The 20,606-nt window shown below is 38.6% G+C and overlaps 3 protein-coding genes across 3 annotated transcripts in view; 2 read left to right on the top strand and 1 right to left on the bottom strand.

Annotated features, from left to right (window-relative positions):
• Positions 1-1,841: 1,841 nt before the first annotated feature.
• On the top strand, positions 1,842-5,521 carry LOC131784064 (CD209 antigen-like protein D). The gene is made up of 4 exons (XM_066160036.1): positions 1,842-1,967; positions 2,056-2,098; positions 3,114-3,494; positions 4,361-5,521. The coding sequence occupies exons 1-4, from the start codon at positions 1,938-1,940 to the stop codon at positions 4,615-4,617; spliced, it is 711 nt and encodes a 236-aa protein (XP_066016133.1). The 5' UTR covers positions 1,842-1,937; the 3' UTR covers positions 4,618-5,521.
• A 4,343-nt stretch (positions 5,522-9,864) lies between these two features.
• LOC131784131 (lactose-binding lectin l-2-like) lies at positions 9,865-12,953 on the top strand. Its single transcript, XM_059100923.2, has 4 exons — positions 9,865-9,967; positions 10,056-10,098; positions 11,112-11,495; positions 12,522-12,953. The coding sequence occupies exons 1-4, from the start codon at positions 9,890-9,892 to the stop codon at positions 12,776-12,778; spliced, it is 762 nt and encodes a 253-aa protein (XP_058956906.2). The 5' UTR covers positions 9,865-9,889; the 3' UTR covers positions 12,779-12,953.
• A 461-nt stretch (positions 12,954-13,414) lies between these two features.
• Positions 13,415-20,606, bottom strand: part of LOC131784051 (huntingtin) — a 50,150-nt gene continuing 42,958 nt past the window's right edge. Inside the window, exons 57-67 of the mRNA XM_066167498.1 lie at positions 20,520-20,591; positions 19,993-20,108; positions 19,397-19,511; positions 19,029-19,174; positions 18,335-18,402; positions 17,440-17,551; positions 16,448-16,610; positions 15,962-16,044; positions 15,272-15,349; positions 14,984-15,074; positions 13,415-14,154 (exon numbers count right to left, since the gene is read on the bottom strand). Coding sequence (XP_066023595.1) covers positions 14,035-14,154; positions 14,984-15,074; positions 15,272-15,349; positions 15,962-16,044; positions 16,448-16,610; positions 17,440-17,551; positions 18,335-18,402; positions 19,029-19,174; positions 19,397-19,511; positions 19,993-20,108; positions 20,520-20,591 — 1,164 coding nt within the window. The 3' untranslated portion in view covers positions 13,415-14,034. The remainder of the gene's footprint in view (positions 14,155-14,983; positions 15,075-15,271; positions 15,350-15,961; positions 16,045-16,447; positions 16,611-17,439; positions 17,552-18,334; positions 18,403-19,028; positions 19,175-19,396; positions 19,512-19,992; positions 20,109-20,519; positions 20,592-20,606) is intronic.

Raw genomic sequence — 20,606 nt, 5'->3', positions numbered from 1 at the left:
ACCAGATCTCTCAGATAAAAAGGGAAATTACAGAGTTGAATCAGACGTCTAAAATCTTAACCAGGACAAACAGGATTTCGATCGCCTTTCGGTTACTTCGAGCGATGTTATCACGTTCTACCTGAGAATAATTCATTTAAGCATCGAGTGCCCTTTTTGAAAGTTCAATGTTCATAAAGTATGAGGTATTTGCGCAAGCTGGAAAAAGGGAGCAAAAGTTCTAAATGTCAACGGGCGAGCACTAAGAAACCAGTGGAAAAAAAGGGAAGGATGGTTGATTCCGACGTGCTTATTTAGTGGAGAACATGGCTTCCTTTCTTGTCCTGAATATGGATAACGTTTTTTTTTTCTTTAAAATTCGATCTCATTTGCGTCTTTTAAAGAGGATGGACAGTAACATAAGCCCGCAAAAATAAGTATACTAAGATATGAGTTAACATAACAGATTTTTGTCGATATTTCCTTCATCTTCATGGATTAATTTTTCGTCATATTTTTCATACCCACATAACTTTGTCATGGGCGGATCTGGATGGAACCCAAGGAGCTGTTCTCCCCGCCCTCCTCCCCCCTGTAGTCATATGTTTTGAACATTTTCTTCTTTGACATAAAGTCTTTTGAGTTGAAGTAATAAGTTGTTTATATGTACTAAGTTTGAAATCTTATCACAATGTTTTAATCTTCTTAATCCGTCCCTGTTTTAACCCAACTTTAAGTGTCGAAGAGTCAGCTCCCTTATCGAACAGCAACGCTTTTCTAACTCTATAATGCCCCATTCTTCTAACTTCATCTCACCAACTCTGCGAAAGAGAATTTTAACCAGATAAATCTCAGTCTGTATGCCATTCGCACCTGCTTTTTCTGATGCCTCTCCATTGCTGACACATGGGTCCCATTTTAGTCTCGTTACAGATGAGGGGGGATCGTCACTGATATCGCGCGCACCTGTCTGAGTTGATGATTGTTCACTGTCCATAACCTTGCACTAGCAACCAATGATATAAGAAACTAGTTTAAAACTCGGTTTACTTCTTTTTTTGTCTTCACCTCAGGGAAATCGAAGACTCTTCGTTGCTATTTACAAACGAGCGCAATGTTGCTCGGATATATGCGTCTACTATACATTTAACAATTAATAATCAGAGAAATAATTTCCAACACATTTAATTAAGTTTCATATTTCTTGACTACACATAATCAATGAGTTAAGTCTACAATTTAAGTTTCATATGAACTGATTCCCACGCTCATTTCCTTATTAGCTCACTGAAGGCAAAGGAGGAAATTATAGTCCAAAGTGTATGTCACAAAAAAAAAAAAAAAAAAAAAAAAAAAAAATTGGTGTGTAATGCAGATCTACATATTTTAAGGTATTCTTTAGGTGTGTTTGTTTTGGACTTTTTCGGAATTTAGGTCTTTCTTTGAAATACTCAGCTACAAGTTATAATCCTCTGAAAAAAAATAATTTTAGTACTATAGGAATAAGTGATGTTCTAAAAGGCGAGCATGAGCAGTGGAGCTGTATAACTCCACTAAAAGTTAGCCACGGGCCGGCGGGTGTCCTTAGCCTGAGATAAAGTTATTGAACTATCGAAACTCTAGACAACATTCTTTGATACGAGGAAGGATCTAGTAACAATGTTTAAAAGAAAACACAATGCCACCATAGAATCGACTGCCTTAACATTTTTCTTTAAAAGAGAATATTTGTATCAACAAGGCTGACGACCTGTCAAAAATCGATGTTCTAATGTAAAGCTGTGTACACTTAATAGGGAAGCGGTCCGTGTAAAAACCATCAGCAATATACAGATCACTTAGTTATAAAACACCTTTCAAGAGCAGCATCTGCATGCAGATAAAAAGAAATATTGTTTAAACGAGGGAGATGGCTGTGCCACATAGTGCGAAAAGGGAAAAGTGGTAGAGACCCAATAATGATAAATTTATTTCTTTGTGTGGTCGCGGTAAGTGCTGAGAAATTGAAATTTCTGGATATGCTTCAATTCGACCAAATTTAATCCGACCGTCTTTGATATCTGCTCTCTTGAATAGCTCTGTTTGTCTTCAGAAGGGTTTGACGAGGTTTTACCAGAAGGTAAGATTGAACAAATATGGTTTTATTCGATATTTTTATCGTCATTCAGCCCGATTCAAGGCGCCAGGCTAATGCAGCAACGATGGCCTTTTAAAATAACCGCAAAGTTTTTATCCGCTTTTAACTGTATTTATTGTACTGGAGAAGTACTGAAATCCTAATACAACCGTAACAGTTTAATTTATTACATTTTTCGTTTGGTCTGAATGCAAATCCGAAGACACTGTCGAAGTCTAATCAGTTTATTCTGCGTTCATAGATAGAGAAAGTAAAATCTACGGCTAGGGTTACTCATTTAAAAATACTCTCTAGGACATATTCAAATCAAAAAATATAGCATTATTCACATAAAGAAAACTTCCGCGTTATAAAATGTAATAAAAAAAATCCTAAATTATCGTAAGTAACAAGGCTGTGAATCTAATTAGCATTTTTGTAGAATGACAACCAGCGATTGCGTATGTCCAAATTAAGTGACAAATCGATCAACACTCTCTCTTATTTCTCCATTCTGCGCGATTTATTTACTTCGGTATATTTAGTCATAGTGGAAATCAATCGTATAGGAAGCTTTCCGGCGTATTCTGAAAATATAATCATTAAAAGTTGCTTTCCCGGTTCATTTTTTCGATTCCGAGGCACTGAATGATTTCGATACTACTTAGAATTTGAAGCATAAGAGTTCATATGTTCCGAAAACATGGCAACAACCTTGTCATCAACAATAGAGGAAGAAACGCAATAAATGTTCATCATCACAAGGTAACTGATAGTTTCGCTCAATTTCAATTTCGCTCATAATTCAACCCCGAACCACAAACCCATCACAAATGTAACACAGCGAAATTCACCTGAGATAAATTGCAATCATCCATGCAATATGGCTACCTACAATTATGTGTCAAACATAGAGTCGAAGATTGCATCGGTTTTGCTTAACAAAGCTGTAAGATTGGTTCGAAAAAAAAAAAAGGATATTATACCTCTAACTCAAGCTCACGATCCTTTTGAATAGGTAGGACTTGTGCTAAAGACTGGTTCTACTTCAACGGCTCATGCTATCGAGCTTATAACACGCAACTGTCTTGGTTTTACGCAAGAGCCGCTTGCCAGGAAAACGGAGGGGATCTGCTCAGCATAAACTCTGATGGAGAGCAGCAGTTCGTGTACCGACGCATGGCAGTCAACAAAACGTTCTGGATCGGCCTGGTGAAAGATCAAAGTTCTAAAAATTTCCGCTGGTCGAAAGGCGAGGAGCTAGCTTATCTGAACTGGATTCGTCACCCCAACATTTCGGGTCCTGAGGACTGCGGTGAGATGACAGACTATGGTTCATTTCACGGCCAGTGGAACGACAATAGCTGCTCTACGAAACAGCCATATATCTGTGAAAAAGGTTAGGTAAATCATTCACCTCAAGCACTTAGTAGTATGAAACACTACCTTTTTCTTATAGAGAAGAAAATTATGGTAATTTTTCTGATGAACCAAATGTGATCAAGTATACAGGGGTACTTTACCCGCGGAAACACATCAGAGAGTCAGTCGAGATTCGGGCTTCTATAAATGAATGACAAGTTGTGTACCTTTGTCTGGCATTTCACTCTCATTAAATTTTTTGAGGGCATTTACCTTGATGAAAAGGAAATTTTTAGAGGAGGACGTGTCGTTTGAGACTTAAAGCCAGGTACAAGAAAAAGTTGTCCAAAGCACAACCAGCAATAATCCATGAATAAATTCTAAAGAAACTGTGGTGCTGCGTCTGTGGTAGGGTACAACATTGTAATTTGGTGTAAGAGTTGACGTTTCGAGCGTTAGCCCTTCGTTAGAGCGCTAGGGTTACTTTTATTTCTTGTATGTAGGTAACCATGATATTTATTGATCAAGTCTCGAACTTGGTCCTAGCAAAATAAAACGTGTAAATCAAAACTGGAAAAAGCAGCTGGAATAACATAGAAGTATATGTCGAAACTAACAAAGAATCTGTTAACTCTTTTAACGCTCAAGATCTGATTGTTAATTCTCCCCCCTAGCTGCTACACATTTCCTTGTAAATTAGTTACGTGAATTTGGTGTTAGATCAAGATAACAACTTCAACCTGATGCATTTGAGTATTCTTGTTACCTTTTTGCGGGATAGTACATGGATATGGTAGAAGGAAGTTACTTGGTAATCACTTTTGGGAGTTAAAGGGTTAATAGGAAAAGAGCGTTCATCCCACGAGCTGATTAGTAACGAAATAACATTTTGTATCGAAACAGATGCAGCAAGCGGAAGATATTTCAAGAGATCACCGAACACCCAGCTGACTAAGCATGTGATTCATCAGTTGGTAGCACAAAGTGACATTGAATGTTTGCTTTGGTGTCGACGCTATCAAAACTGCACATCAGTTAATTACAGACCAGGGGAAGCGCCATCAACGAGCCTTTGTGAGATAAATGCTGCCATCGCAAATGAGTTTCCTGGAGATGTGGTCGAGAGCAAGGAATTCGATTATTACGAGGCTTTAGGTTGAAGGTTGGACTTATTATCGGCCCCTCCCTTGAGATCATTGGCAATCATGAACCATTTCGTTTGTAAGACGGTAGTGTAAGGTTTCTTGATAAATAAATAAATTATTAGAAGTAAATAGCGAAAACATTTTACAACGCTTGGTTGGGCTGGATCAAACTTGGCGTTTTTCATGAAAAGCAAAGGGGGATTTCCAGGCTAATGAAATTCTCCATGGACATGGAAAAACTGTAGACATGGATTACTCACTTGCAAGGCTTCGACGAACGGACAGTTCAGAAAGAAATCTTTTTTTCTTTGTTCTAAAAAAAGGGCACGAACTTTTGAAATGCCCCGTACAATCCAAAAGGAAAGCAAGGTTTGTATGAGACTCAGCTGGCTGCTACAACTTGTTTTACTTGAGTTCTATATAAATCCATGGCTGCTGCAGAAAATATTCCAACGTCGATATCTTCAAGTTTACCCATCCTTCCCACGATATAAGAAACCGTTCAGATACCGTTCAGAATACCGTTCAGAATAAAGGAAGGCAAGGTTTGTGTGCGACTCAACTGGCTGCTACAACTTGTCTTACTTGAGTTCTGTAGAAATTCAAGGCTGCTGCACAAAATATTCCAACGTCGATGTCTTCAAGTTTACCCATCCTTCCTAAGAAATAAGAAAAGCTGAGGATACCGTTCAGAATAAAAGTCAAGAGAACAAAGTCGTAGCACAAGTAACCAGTGCCTGGACGTTTACTTCTCCTCAACAACACCAGCCTAATATAAGAGCAACTAACTTAAGTAAAAAACAAAATGCCGTGAGTTGCACTCATTACTATTTTTTTTACTACTACTACATTACTACTAATGAGGAAGTCGGTAAGACTCTATACCGCCATCGACAGAGGTTTCCTTTTAAAAAGTAAAATAAAAAGCGAACATCAATGAGGTCCACATGCATAGACGCCTAATGGCAACGTCCTTCCACTACACAAGCAAACCAACCTTGGGGGGAGGGGGAGGGGGAGGGGATTTGATAGAGGGTCAAAACTTTCATTCACAAAACACAGAACGTTTTTTACACAAAAAATTGACATAATGATCCACCAGATGATCAACACATTTTTTGCTGCATGTCAGCCCCAAAACATGTACAGCAGGTGCGCATTTCAAATATTTCCCGTTGTGCACCTATTGGCACGATGTTACATTATCAAGTTTTAGAGTCATTCTACACCGAGATTTTTGCCAAACTTTGCTTAGTACAGTAGTTGATCGGAGTAGTGTCTATTAAATCCAGGGTGACTACTCTTTGTAGCCCTCTAATAACAAAAGATATTGAAATGGACAAACGTCTGCTTTAAAGTGTTATCATGAAAAATGAAGATTGACACCATGAAAACTCACATCGAACTCGTGATCTAACTAAACTAAGACAGTATTCTTTGACTTGGGGAGTTCTGTGATATAATATCGTTGCCCTGTGATGAATGAAGCGATGAATGGGATTCAATCCAGTAAAATGTTTACCAGTCATTTTTTACGCGGTACACTGAGTAAGTACAAGCTTTACTGCATCTGTTGGTTATGCTTTTGAATGAAATACACGATTTATTAGGCAAGAAGTGACTGATAAGATATAGATATCTTGGTATGGAACTACCCTGTACCCCTCAGCCAAATTAAACAAGAAAGGGATTATCAGAGGCTCTTTTTCAGCCCTCTAATAACAAAAGATAATGAAGTGGACAAACGTCTGCTTTACAGTTTTATCATTAAAAAAGGCATGAATAAGTTAGTTAATAAATGAGAATAACAAAGGGGATATTTATAAACGGGTTTTGCAGTTTCATTTTAGTTTCGAAGTGATGAAAAATCAATTTGAAAACAATTAGTTATAATTGCGGCGCGATCATGTGGTTCTAGAGTGGTGTGGCCTTTGTTGTTCGTCATTGTTGTGTCTTGACGTAGGGTGCAACACCTTTCAGTTGAAGTTTCGGCAATTGACCGATTTCAGTCTTTAGTTTCCTGATCCTTTCACTTTTGAAAGTAGATACCAAGAAAACTAATATCGAACTCGTGATCTGACTAAACTAGGATGAGATTCTTTGACTTTTTTATTCATGATTGTTGTGTCTTGACGTTGTACGGTGCAAAACTTTTCAAAGGGTCTTTAGAACACAATAGCTTAGTGACCAACCTCTTGTTGCCACTGTGACAAGGTTTCTCGCGAGAAATACACAAGCTATACATTGGACCATAATATTCTTGATTACCGTTCAAGAATTATTCGCACTAAGAAAACGGCATTATAGTATCTCAACAAAAATATAGTCGGCTTGAGCACCATACTGATGCTGCGTCATAATCTATGGACTATACGAGGTGTGAAGTATACAGCCGACACTGTCTGGCAGGTGACGGAAACAGAAATAGCTCAGAAGTTATTTGTGGATAAGTGCTCAGTTTATAAACATAACGTAAAATGACTGCGGAATAATGAAGGTTATTTTCATGAATGCGCCCTCAGAAGTATCCGGTACGAGGGAGAATTCGGAATGTATTCAACTTAAAGGTCCAAAAGGCAGGCGGACTCTTGATTTGCTCCTTTGGCAGTTCGAGACTATCAAACAAAAAACCTCCATATTTGTTTGAGTTTGCAAGACTTGGACATTGGCCGCTCATAGGAAGGGATGTGCTCTTTTAAGCCACCTTAAACTGTCACATTAAATAACATTCATCTATCTATAGCCAGCCAAAATTAAAAACTTTTGTATTGACATAAAGTCACCTATCAAGAAAAGTTTTCAAAGAAACCGTGGTGCTGCGTCGCTCAAGGACCGGGTATTACAAAATAACTTGGTTTAATCAATCGAGTTGATTATAATGTATATTGGCCACCTGACGTTTCGATCGTTAACCCTTCGTAAAAGCGAATGCTCTATTTAAAGCCCATCGATATTCATCAGTCACTTGCAGGAAACTAAATTTAAAAGTAGTCACGTCCATCCCAGCAAAAAACTTGGACAACTCAGCGACTTCCGCGTTTACCGAACAGCCACGAAGGACGGCAAATTAATTAAACAGAGCTATCAAAGGAAACTAAGCTTTATGGAGTCATAATGACTTTCTATTTTCAATTCTGGGAGGTATTCTCAACTTATTGAGAAAAGGAAGCGTCCCAGATCTTATTTTAAATCATAAGCGCGTACAGAGTTTGTAAGGAAGTGTTTTCATCCAGTCCAATTCTACGCGTTCAAACCATTTTGTTCTTAAATCTTAGACATACATTAATTTTTTGCTGAGGGGTTATTTTTTTATTGTACTCTTTATCGCCGTTAGATCAGTTGCCCTCGTTTATCAGAATATGCGAAGGCTTCGGATGAGTTTAAAGATTAGTGAATCAGGCTTACGAATTTCATATTCGACGCAGTTTTGTAACGGACAAAACAAATGAATGGGTCTTAATCATTCTAGTTATATACACGTTTGATTCTTGTAGTGTCAAAAGTTTGTAGATTTGGACCACGTTCCTCCAGATCTCCCAGATAAAAAGGGAAAATTAATTGCTATTGGATATGAATTATTGAAATTACAGAGTTGAATCAGACGTCTAAAATCTTAACCAGGACAAACAGGATTTCGATCGCCTTTCGGTTACCTCGAGCGATATTATCACGTTCTACGTGAGAATAATTCATTTATGCATCGGGTGCCCGTTTTGAAAGTTCAATGTTCATAAAGTATGAGGTTTTGTGCGCAAGCTGGAAAAAGGGAGCAAAAGTTATAAATATCAACGGGCGAGCACTAGGAAACCAGTGAAAAAGGGAGGAATGGTTGATTCCGACGTACTTATTTAGTGGAGAACATTGCTTCCTTTCTTGTCCTGAATCTGGATAACGTTTTGTTTGCTTTAAAATGCGATCTCACTTGCGTCTTCTAAAAAGGATGGACAGTAACATAAGCCACAGAAATAAGTATAATAAGAAATGAGTTAACAAAACAGATTTTTGTCGATATTTCCTTCATCTTCATGGATTGGTTTTTCGTCATATTTTTCATACCCGCATAGCTTTGTCATGGGCGGATCTGGATGGAACCCAAGGAGCTAGTCTTTTGAGTTTAAATAATAAGTTGTTTATATGTACTAAGGTTGAAATCTTATCACAATGTTTTACTCTTTAAGTGTCAAGGAATCAGCTCCCTTATCGAACAGCAACGCTTTTCCAAATCTATACCCCATTCTTCTAACTTCATCTGATCAACTCTGCGAAAGAGAATTTTAACCAGATAAATCTCAGTCTGTATGCCATTCGCACCTGCTTTTTCTGATGTCTCTCCATTACTGACAGGTGGGTCCCATTTTAGTCTTATTGCAGATGAGGGGGGATCATCACTGATATCGTGCGCACCTGTCTGAGTTGATGATGGTTCACTGTCCATAACCTTGCACCAGCAACCAATGATATAAGAAACTAGTTTAAAACTCGGTTTACTTCTTTTTTTGTCTTCACCTCAGGGAAATCGAAGACTCTTCGTTGCTATTTACAAACGAATGCAATGTTGCTCAGATATATGCGTCTACTATACATTTTACAATCAATAATCAGAGAAATAATTTCCAACACATTTAATTAAGTTTCATATTTCTTGACTACACATAATCAATGAGTTAAGTCTACAATTTAAGTTTCATATGAACTGATTCCCATGCTCATTTCCTTGTTAGCTCACTGAAGGCAAAGGAGGAAATAATAGTCCAAAGTGTATGTCCCGAAAAAAAAAATGGGTGTGTAATGCAGATCTACATCTTTAATGTATTTTTTAGGTGTGTTTGTTTTGGACTTTTTCGGAATTTGGGTTTTTCTTTGGACTGCTCAGCTACAAGATATAACCCTTTGAAAAAAAAAAGAATTTAGAATCTGTATAACTCCACTAAAAGTTAGCCATGGGCCGGCGGGTGTCTTTAGTCTGAGATAAAGATATTGAACTATCGAAACTCTAGACATCATTCTTTGATACGAGGAAGTATCTAGTAACAATGTTTACACAATAAAGAAAACACAATGCCACCATAGAATCGACTGCCTTAAAATTTTTCTTTAAAAGAGAATATTTGTATCAACAAGGCTGACGACCTGTCAAAAATCGATGTTCCAATGTAAAGCTGTGTACACTTAAAAGGGAAGCGGATCCGTGTATAAACCATCAGCAATATACAGATCACTTGGTTATAAAACACAAGAGAGCAGCAGCTGCATACAGATAAAAAGAAATATTGTTTAAACGTGGGAGATGGCTGTGCCACACAGTGCGAAAGGGAAAAGTGGTAGAGACCCAATAATGATAATTTCATTTCTTTGTGTTGCCGCGGTAAGTGCTGAGAAATTGAAATTTCTGGATATGCTTCGATTCGGCCAAATTTAAACCGACCTTTTTTGATATCTGCTCTCTTGAATAGCTCTATTTGTCTTCAGAAGGGTTTGACGAGGATTTATCAGAAGGTAAGATTAAACAAATATGGTTTTATTCGATATTTTTATCGTCATTCAGCCCGATCCAACGCGCGAGGCTAATGCAACAACGATGGCCTTTGAAAAAAACCGCAAAGTTTTAATCCGCTTTTAAATGTACTCATTGTACTGGAGAAGTACTGAAATCCTAATAAAACCGTAACAGGTTAATTTATTACATTTTTCATTTGGTCTGGATGCAAATCCGAAGACACTTTCGAAGTCTAATCAGTTTATTCTGCGTTCATAAATAGAGATACCAAAAGCTACAGCGAGGGTTACTCTTTTAAAAATCCACTCTAGGACATATTCAGATAAAGTAATATAGTATTATTCACATAAAGAAAACTTCCGCGTCGTAAAATGTAATAAAAAATCTTTATCCTAAGTAACAAGGCTGCGACTCCAATTAACATTTTCGTAGAATGACAACCAGCGATTGCGTCTGTCCAAATTAAGTGACTAATCTATCAACACTCTCTTTTATTTCTCCATTCTGCGCGATTTATTTCCTTCGGTATATTAAGTCATAGTGGAAATCAATCGTATAGGAAGCTTTCCGGCGTATTCTGAAATATAAGCATTAAAAGTTGCTTTTCCGGTTCATTTGTAAGAGAATCCGAGGCACTGAATGATTTCGATACTGTACTTAGAATTTTGAAGCATAAGAGTTTATATGTTCAGAAAACACGACAACCTTGTCATCAACAATAGAGGAACAAAAACACAATAAATTTTCATCATCACAAGGTAACTGATGGTTTCGCTCAATTTCAATTTCGCTCATAATTCGCCCCCGAACCATAAACCCATTACAAATGTAACACAGCGAAATTCACCTGAGATAAATTGCAGTCATCGTTGCAATCTGGCTATCTACAATTGCGTGTTAGACCTAGAGTCGAAGATTGCATCGGTTTTGCTTAACAAAGCTGTAAGACTGGTTCGGAGAAAAAAGAAAGGAAATTATGCCTCCAACTCAAGTTCACGATCATTTTGAATAGGTTGGAGTTGTCCTAAAGACTGGTTCTACTTCAACGGCTCATGCTATCGAGCTCATGACACGAAACTGTCTTGGTTTCACGCAAGAGCCGCTTGCCGGGAAAACGGAGGAGATCTGCTCAGCATAAACTCTGATGGAGAGCAGCAGTTCGCGTACCAACGCATGGCAGTTAATAAAACTTTCTGGATCGGCCTGGTGAAAGATAAAAACTCTCTAAGTTTCCTCTGGTCGAAAGGCGAGGAGCTAGCTTATCTGAACTGGATTCCTGGAGAGGGAAACATTTCTGGTAATGAGGACTGCGGTGAGATGACAGACTATGGTTCATTTCACGGCCAGTGGAACGACAATAGATGCTCCAAGAAACAGCCATATATCTGTGAAAAAGGTTAGGTAAATCATTCACCTCAAGCACTTAGTAGTATGAAACACTACCTTTTTCTTATAGAGAAGAAAATTATGGTAATTTTTCTGATGGCAAGCTTTCAATTATAGTCGTCAGTAGTCCCCAGAGTTATATTCGACTGAGTGTCGAATTTGACCATGCACTGCTTCAGTTTTGACCCCCTGGATTTTGCGGTTGATCTAGAAAGCTTATACAAACGTAGTAACTGATCATATGAAAAACAGAAAGTAATCATGCTTTGGGCACTCGTGTTTTCCCGTGCGTCACGCAGTTCACCTGCTCCCTTACTTGGGATAGTTCCCTTTCATCTGATTGGTGTTTCTAATTAACTTTATTCTGGTATTGAGACACTTAATCGAAACGTACACACGAGAACGAGAGATGGAAAATAAGAAGTAAACACTTTGTTTTGTCATTGCCCTTGGTATCTTAGCCACAGTGAGAAACATTGGTGCTAAATTGAACTTGAGTCAGTCGGGATTCGGGTTTCTGTAGATGAATAACGGGTTCGTGAAAAAATTCTAAAGAAACTGTGGTGCTGCGTCGGTGGTAGAGTATAACAAGGTCAGTTGGTATTAAAGCTGACGTTTCGAGCGTCAGCCCTTCGTCAGAGCGTTATGGTTACTTTTATTTCTTGTATGTAGGTAACCATTATATTTGTTGATCAAGTCTCGAACTTGGTCCTAGTAAAAGAAAAACAGGGAAAAGCAAAAGTAGTAGTAAGGTAGGTCGAAACCAACGGTTTTAAGCCCCAGATTTGATTGTTAATTCTCCCCTCTAGCTGCTACACATTTTCTTGTAAATTAGTTACAAGAATTTGGTGCTAGATCAAGATATCAACACTACCTGATGCATTTGAGTAATTTTGTTACCTTTTTGCTAGATAGTGGTTGGATATTGTAGGGAGAAGTTACTTGTTATTCACTTCTGGGAGTTAAAGGGTAAATAGGAAAAGGACGTTCATCCTAAATGCTGATTAGTAACGAATAACATTTTGTATCGAAACAGATGCAGCAAGCGGAAGATATTTCAAGAGATCACCGAACACCCAGCTGACCAAGCATGTGATTCATCAGTTGGTAGTACAAAGTGACATTGAATGTTTGCTTTGGTGTCGACGCTATGAGAATTGCACATCAGTTAATTACAGACCAGGGGAAGCGCCATCAATGAGCCTTTGTGAGATAAATACTGCCATCGCAAACGAGTTTCCTGAAGATCTGGTCAAGAGCGAGGAATTCGATTATTACGAGGCTTTAGGTTGAAGGTTGGACGTATTAATAGACCTTTCCGTGTGATCATTGGCAATCATGAATCATTTCGTTTCTAAGTCGTAGCGTAAGGTTTCTTATTTTTGCAGCAAGGTGTATAAATAATTAAATTGATAAATAAATAAATTATTATAAGTAAATAGAGCTAAATGTTACAACGCTTGGTTGGGTTGGGTCAAACTTGGCGTTTTTGGTATCAACCATTGTGTTAACATATATGATTGAAATGATGGACTACATTAAAAGTGTTGTATATTAATAGTAATAATAAAAAAAGTTTTTGAAACACCATGATGCTTTCCGAGGCGGTATATTAATTGCATACAGGAGAGGTTGTTTTTATGCACCGTCACACAGTAAGAAGGGTCGATGAAAAATATATTTTTTTTTCATTTCTAGTAAGAGTAATAACATTCAGATTTGCACAAAAAAAAAATTCGGATATAAGACGGCTCTAGGGGCATTTGTTTAGATAAATTGCCGTCATAAGAAAGTTGTTCAACCACATCCCTGCGATCAAGTTTTAACAATTGCAGCAAAATAATGCACCCAGAGCATTCCATTGTTTTGAGAATATCATTGGCAAGGCCTTTAGGTTAAATACAGTTACCAAGAATAAGCACAATGATATATTCATAATTATTGTTTTCATTATATTTTCTTCGAATTTAGACATAACTATATCTAATACTCCATTGATAATTGATAGTACATCATTTCATTTGAGTCAAAATTGACCCCACATCTCCACTTGGTCTCTGAATTAGCGAGCGCAAGGAAAACACACCGAAAGTGATTTTCTACGCTACCTAGGGTGTCTGTCATTTGACATGTCATGAAACGCGTGAAATTGCGATTCGAGCAATGCGTGACAAAGCACGTAGATAAATGTTCCACTTTTTGCTACTTCATAACGTTTCTCTCTGTTCCGTTATCAAAAATATGTGGACGGTTCATTGAATCAGTTGCCATCCCTAGCAAAAAGTATTCAAACTTCTATCAAAACATTTCACAAATGGGAACTACCCACAGTTATTACTGGCTCAAGCTGAAGAAATTGTAAGTCACGAAAATCCGTGCAGCACTGGGGAAATTTACTTAGCAAGCTGTACCGAGAATATGCCTAACGGCAAAAAACCCTGAAGTTCTGGACACTACCTTTCCTTTGCTTCTTCAGCAAAACAGTCTCACGATCAAGAAACGTTGGGACCTTTTTCAATAATCCTTCCAGCCATAAACCAACCCTTTATTTATCGAGAGTGCTTACTGTCTGACTGACAGCACTCAATAAATTCTCTGTAAGGTGCACTCGTTTGAGCGGCCCTTCTAAATGTGGATATCAGAGTCTCCTTATGATTTGCATCGAGGTTCTGTAGGAAGAAAAATTGACATGTTGACCACTGAACATTTGCAAACTCATCAGAACTTCTAACATTGAGTTAGTTCTAACGAGTGAAAAAGGTGTAATGACCTCAGCAAACCTCAGAGATCAGAGAATGCTATTAAATCATGGGAGCATGTGGACGCGGGGAAACGGCTGTGGTCCTCTTGCGTCAATTTTAAAATGTGTTGTAAAAGGGAAGTGAGACTTCGATCTCTGCACACATTGGCGGTTCCTTCATTCATGAATCATCTTGATTAACTCCTGTTAAGAACTATAAGATGTTTCAAAAGTTGCTTTCCTTAAACGGGCACCACAGCCTTGGCTACCCAAACATCGTGCTAGAGAACTTACCCAATTTCATAGAATAAAAACAAATGGCCTGCTAATTCGCAAGATCTTTATCCTGAAGAAAATCTCGGGAGCAATTTTGACGAGGTTACGTACAGTCTTCCGGTCCAAAAACAATGGGAGAACTGAAAACGGGGCTACGCCTGGCATGGACAAAAGTCTCTTCCCCCCCCCCCCCCACCACCGCCCACTACCCCAAACCAGCTGCCTTCTTTGCCACGACCCCTGAAAAACGTCACAAAAAGCAAAGGGGAACTTTCAGGCTTATGAAATTGTCCATGGATATGGAAAAACTGTAAACATGGGTTATTCACTTGCAGGGCTTCAACGACCGAACAGTTTAGAATGAAATGCTTTTTTTTCTTTGTTCAGAAAAAAAAGGTCACGAAGTTTTGAAATACCCCATACAATCCAAAGGGAAAGCAAGGTTTGTATGAGACTCATCTGGCTGCTACAACTTGTTTTACCTGAGTTCTGTAGAAATCCATAGCTGCTGCACAAAATATTCTAACGTCGATATCTTCAAGTTTACCCATCCTTCCCACGATATAAGAAAAGCTGAAGTTACCGTTAAGAATCAAACTCAAGAGGACCATGTTTCAGCATAAGTAAACAGTGCCTGGACGTTTACCTCTCTTCAACAACACCAGCCTAAATACTAAAGTAACGAAGTTCAAAAGAGTAACCAACTGAAGTAAAAAACAAAATGCCGTGAGTTGCACTCATTACTACTTTTTGCACCTAAGTTTGGATACAGGGCTCGAATCCATTTGTTGCTAGAAGCGCTAATGAAGAAGCAGGTAAGACTCCATACCGCCATCGACAGGGGTGTCCTGTTAAGAAAAAAAAATACATAGCGAACATCAATAAGGTACACATGCATATACGCCTAACGGCAACGTCCTCTATCCCACTACACAAGCAAACCAAGCTTGGGGGAGGGGAGAGGGGAGAGGGGGAATTTGATACAGGATCACAACTTTTATTCACAAACACACAGAAAAGTTTTTACACTGTGGTTCAAATTACCAAAGAAAAATTGCAAGACGAATAAATATTGAATACGTCGAATTGTGCAGCAACATGCAATCCTGTCGTTCCAGGAATTTTGGTGTCAGAAATGTAGTAAAAACCCCACAGGTCAGATGAGAAGGGGGTTTGCACCACCCTTTCCCTGGATCCCTTTTTGAAGCACTTCATGCTGTCGAGGCAAACTTGCACTTAGAATCACTAGGATGAGGTGGAAGAGAAATGGAGAAGGTATAAATGTTCGTATCTAACAATCAGATGCCATGATGCCGCGCGTCCGCGCACGGATGACGTCAAAATGTGGTAAGAACAGAATCACGGCAAGAGAAGTTAATTCGTTTAAAAGTCCTTAAACTGTAGTTTACGCGACTAGATCGAACTTTCCAACTTTAGTATTAGCTAAGGAAACACCATACCGCTGAATAAAACTTCCAAGTGAGAGAAGTACCCAGTCTCTCACTTCTGTTTGCTGCCCTTGACTGTGAAGACCTTCAAACACCTAATCAAGATAATAGATTGGAGAGCAGAAGTTTTAATATTTTATTACTAGAATTATATTAGGACCATTAAAGAACGAAAAAGACTCAAGAAGCCCTTCCGAACGAAGTAACTCGTCAGCTGCATATAATCAAAAAAGAGTTTCCGTCATAATTCAAAATTTTCTCATTATCGTGGAGAGGAGGCATTTTGTACGGGAAATTTTGTTTTTTAAATCAAGTGGAAACCCTTTAATCAATACGTTTGTTTCATCATCCGTATGATCATGATATTGATATTGCACAGAATAGTTTTATGTTAATTACATCTGAGAGTTTACTGTTTAAAGATGGCCTTATAGACGATTTATTTGAGAAGCGATGAATTAAAAGAACTGAAAGAAGTAGCATCCTATAAGTATTTACCTTGAAGAGAACTTGCGCCATGAGTTCAGGATGTGGCTGCTGACTAGACAGAAACTCTCCGATCACTTTGTTCATGATTTCTTGGGCGGGAAAGAAATCCAAAAGCAAGGGTGGCAAAACTCTGGCCACCACTTTGGCTTCGGATGGCACGCCTTTTCTTATTCTGCCGAAAAAGAAAAACACCCTTGAAAATTGACAAGATGATCTACCAGATGATCAACACATTTTTCGCTGCACGTCAGCCCCAAAACATGTACAGCAGGCGCATATTTCAATTATTCCCTTTGTGCATAGATCGATACGATGTTACATTGTCAAGGTTTAAGGTCATTCTACACCGATATTTTTAATAAAACTTTACTTATTACAGTGGTTCATCTGAGTAGTGCCTATTAAACCCAGGGTGACTAAAATCCTTCGAATTGTATATTGTGCTACAGTAGTCAGTTATCAAATTCCAAAGGCTCACTTTCCTGGCACCCTTTACATCCTAACATCAGTTTGCATACATATTCTTCATAGTATTTTCAATGCCTTTTCTAAAGTGCTAACAAGGAGAATCTGTCTAACAATCAAGTACTTCTTTAGTTGGTGATCATTTCCTTCATTCTCATGACCTTACGTTTGATTAAGCAGTGGTGCTGTCAAAAGAAATTAGACGCTAATCACGCTTACGAACTCAACGGTTTAAGTAATACGGGAGGAAATATTTTGGACTTGAGCTAGCGTCTGTTTAACACAGGCTGCCCGCTAAAAATGGGGTACGTTTAATGTATGTTAATTAAAATTGTAAGTCTTAGGGGAACTTGAATTCTAAGATTAGAAAGTCTATGCGCACTAAAATTGCCACAACAATACTAACAATTCTTGAGACCGACCTCAGTAATACACTTGCGAGTTTTAACCATGCATGCAAATGCTCCTAAACTGAATTTGGGCAAATTACGTCGTATTTTTTATGTTAATTCTAACATAAACAAACTGCAATTCACCTATCAAACAGGACAGTAACACGTTCCATAGCAATGAGAAGTATGTCCTCTGTTGGAAACTCCGCAGTGTCAGCCGGAGAGTAGATTCCACTTGGTCGGTCGCCAATCTTACCTGTAAAAATGAGGTATGTGCTGAATTCAAGAGTGTCTTGTAGGACGAAATAGTTCATTTTTGACTGGTTGAATGAATGACTAAGTGAATGACTAAGTAAACGACCAATTTCCAAAATGACAGGCTAACCACATGGTGACTGATACACCATTTGATCAGCCAACCATATTTTACCTACAGAAGGTTTATTGACTGAGTAACTGACCTTTTGACCAATAACTGACTGATGAACTGACCAACTGATCCACTAACTGACTGAATGACCTCCTGACCGATTGACCAACTGACTGACTGACTGACTGACTGACCAACCAACTGTCCAACAGGTTGACTGACTGATTGACTGACTAACAGGCTGACTGACTGACTAATTAACTGAACGACTGACTGACTGACCAACTGATTGACCGACTAACCAACAGGTTGACTGACTGACCGACTGACCACCTATCGAACAAGTTAACTGACTGATTTACTGTTCATCAGGCTGACTGACTAGCTGAATGACTGACTGATGACCGAATGACTGACTGAATGACTGACCAACGAACTGACAAACTGTTTAATTGACTGACGACCATTCTGAAGTCAGTTCTTTGGTTACTAAAACAGTTTGTCAAGTGACAGAATGCCCAAGTCAACTCGAGTTAAAGGATTTCTTCTTCTGTGACTCCCATTTGAATTGTAGAATGGCCTTAAAATGCATTTATATACATAACCAGAAACCTCTCAGCAGCACTGTTGTAATAACACCACTAGAAAAAAGCCACACATACTTCTTACCTGTATACATACACGTTACCAATAAACCAAGAGCAGATATGGCTCTTTGAGGGTTTTGCATGGACAGCCTGAGATGGAAAAAATATATATTAGTCAAAAAGGTGTGCGCAAATACTCCTTTACATCTATGATACTCTGTATCGCATTAAAATCATCTACGAATCAAAGACATTATAGATTTTTCTGGCAAGAATTGTGGCGGGGCCTGTCTCTTTCTTATTTCCAACACGTATCTTTCTGTTCCCGAGCGTAATAGTGACCACATCCTCGGACACAACAGTGAAAAAAAAAATGAAAAAAAAAATGGCTGACCCCTTTGAAACATCGTTATCCAATTGGAAACGAGTGTTAAATCCAATTTTGCAGGAATACTCGTCATAAATTGATCTTTTCATGTACTCTCCAAAGAAATTCTCCCAGGGTTGAAGATCATAAGTTTCTTTTGTTTTTGCTTGAAAATATTTGTTTTGCCGTCGTCATCCTGAACTACAGAGTTCTAACTGATGATTATCTCCCATCCAACCCCCCTGCCCACACAACCCACCTGCCCACACAACCCCCCTGCCCACACAACCCACCTGTTTTTGCTATGTATGACCACCCAACCCGAACTACCTTTCCACACTCTCACACGTTTGACTGTCTCTCCCGACCCACCATTCCATGTTAAGTTCGACCGTCCCACCCGACCCACCTGTCCACACTAAGTTTGACTAGCGAGTCTGACTCAGCACTCGACAGAGCAAACGATACTACAAGCCTCTCAAGTCCCCTAATGATGGCGTGATAGACACAGGTCGGGGTGCTGTCTTCGTTTGAGGACGCAGTGCGGACGGCATTCTGTAAAATAAAATAAGATACCAAAGGTTGTTAAACTCAATCCCAAATATAATCAAAATACAAGTAACCAATTGCGAGGTAAATGTGTCTAACACAAATTTCACATCTAAGGATTGCTTTTCAATGCTTTTCAATGTCATGCGGTACTCTTTTGAGCAATTTTAAATCGAGTGTAAGGAGAAGTAAAATATTGCCTTAGATATAAGACGTTGTAATATTTACCTTGAGGAGGTTTGCCTTTAATTCTTGATCACTGATTTCATCAGCGTATCTCTCCAGCAAGTAAAATGCTGTCGACCACATGACTAATAAGTGGTGTTCTGCCATTGACACGGCGCTTGGAAATTAATGAAATTAAGAAGGAAAAAATAAAAAACGGTTTAATCAACCCCATCACACAACACAAAAAATATATAATAGAGAACGCTAGTTTTAAAAGAAATGGTTCCAGTCCTAGCACAGTTTGGTGTTCTCTCACTCTACCCCTGTCCATCCATGAGTATAAATGGCTACGAAAACGTGTCAAGTAAACCTCCCAAAATACTTGATAGGGAGGGGTACTTAGGATGGACAGGTGACAGGTGACAGGTGACAGGTGACAGGTGACCCAATCAGTGAGATAAGCAGTACTCCCAATCGTTTCATGCCATGGAAACCTGGATAACCTACAGCAATCAGTTCATAAGAAGTAAAATGTTCATGGCGAAAATAAAATACAATCACAGGGTCTTACTTAATTAAAACAATGAGAACATGCCCTGAACATAGAAAAAAAGAGATGCTGAGTAATATCGGAAAGGAAACAGCCGTTATCTTACCCATTAACCACAGTAAGTTTCTTGCCCAGGAAATCTGTTAGGATTGGCAGTAGCACAGCACTTACAGATGGCACCTGAATTTCTAGTAAGTACATTGCACCATAAAGGGCAGAGATCTGTTACAAAAAAAATACACAAGAATGAACCAACTTTTCTTTCTTTCTCTCTGATAAGCCCCGTAGCACCCAGTAATTTCTTGGGCTTCCAAATGGGGCAGGAGTTGTTGACGCTAACCAAAAACTCATTGGGAAACAAAACGCCAATCATCCGAACAGTTATTGGGACGTAAGATAAAAGCTTCCAAAACCTTCTAAGGAGAAGGTAACCAAAACTTTACATGTCAAATCTTTGAAAGGCTTCTTCCTTGATACATGAATGCTACTGCTTTTCGGGTACAACTAGTAAAAAAGCTTTGCTATGGCTTTTATTTAGGAATGGAGCTTATCAGAGAGAAAGATGGAGGGAACATTTGTAGACGCTACAAGCTCTGGGTCAAAAGCATAATAGAATACAACGCTTTTAATTACCTGGAGAGGAACATGTGGACTCCTAAGTGAAGATTCCACTATCTTACAAACTCTTTCAGTAATCGCTCCTTCCTGCAAAACAATGGC

Source organism: Pocillopora verrucosa, chromosome 1 (genome assembly GCF_036669915.1).
Source record: "Pocillopora verrucosa isolate sample1 chromosome 1, ASM3666991v2, whole genome shotgun sequence".
Classification (NCBI taxonomy): Eukaryota; Metazoa; Cnidaria; class Anthozoa; order Scleractinia; family Pocilloporidae; genus Pocillopora; species Pocillopora verrucosa.
Note: the sequence above shows the minus strand (reverse complement) of the source record. Positions and strands in the feature narration are given on the sequence as shown.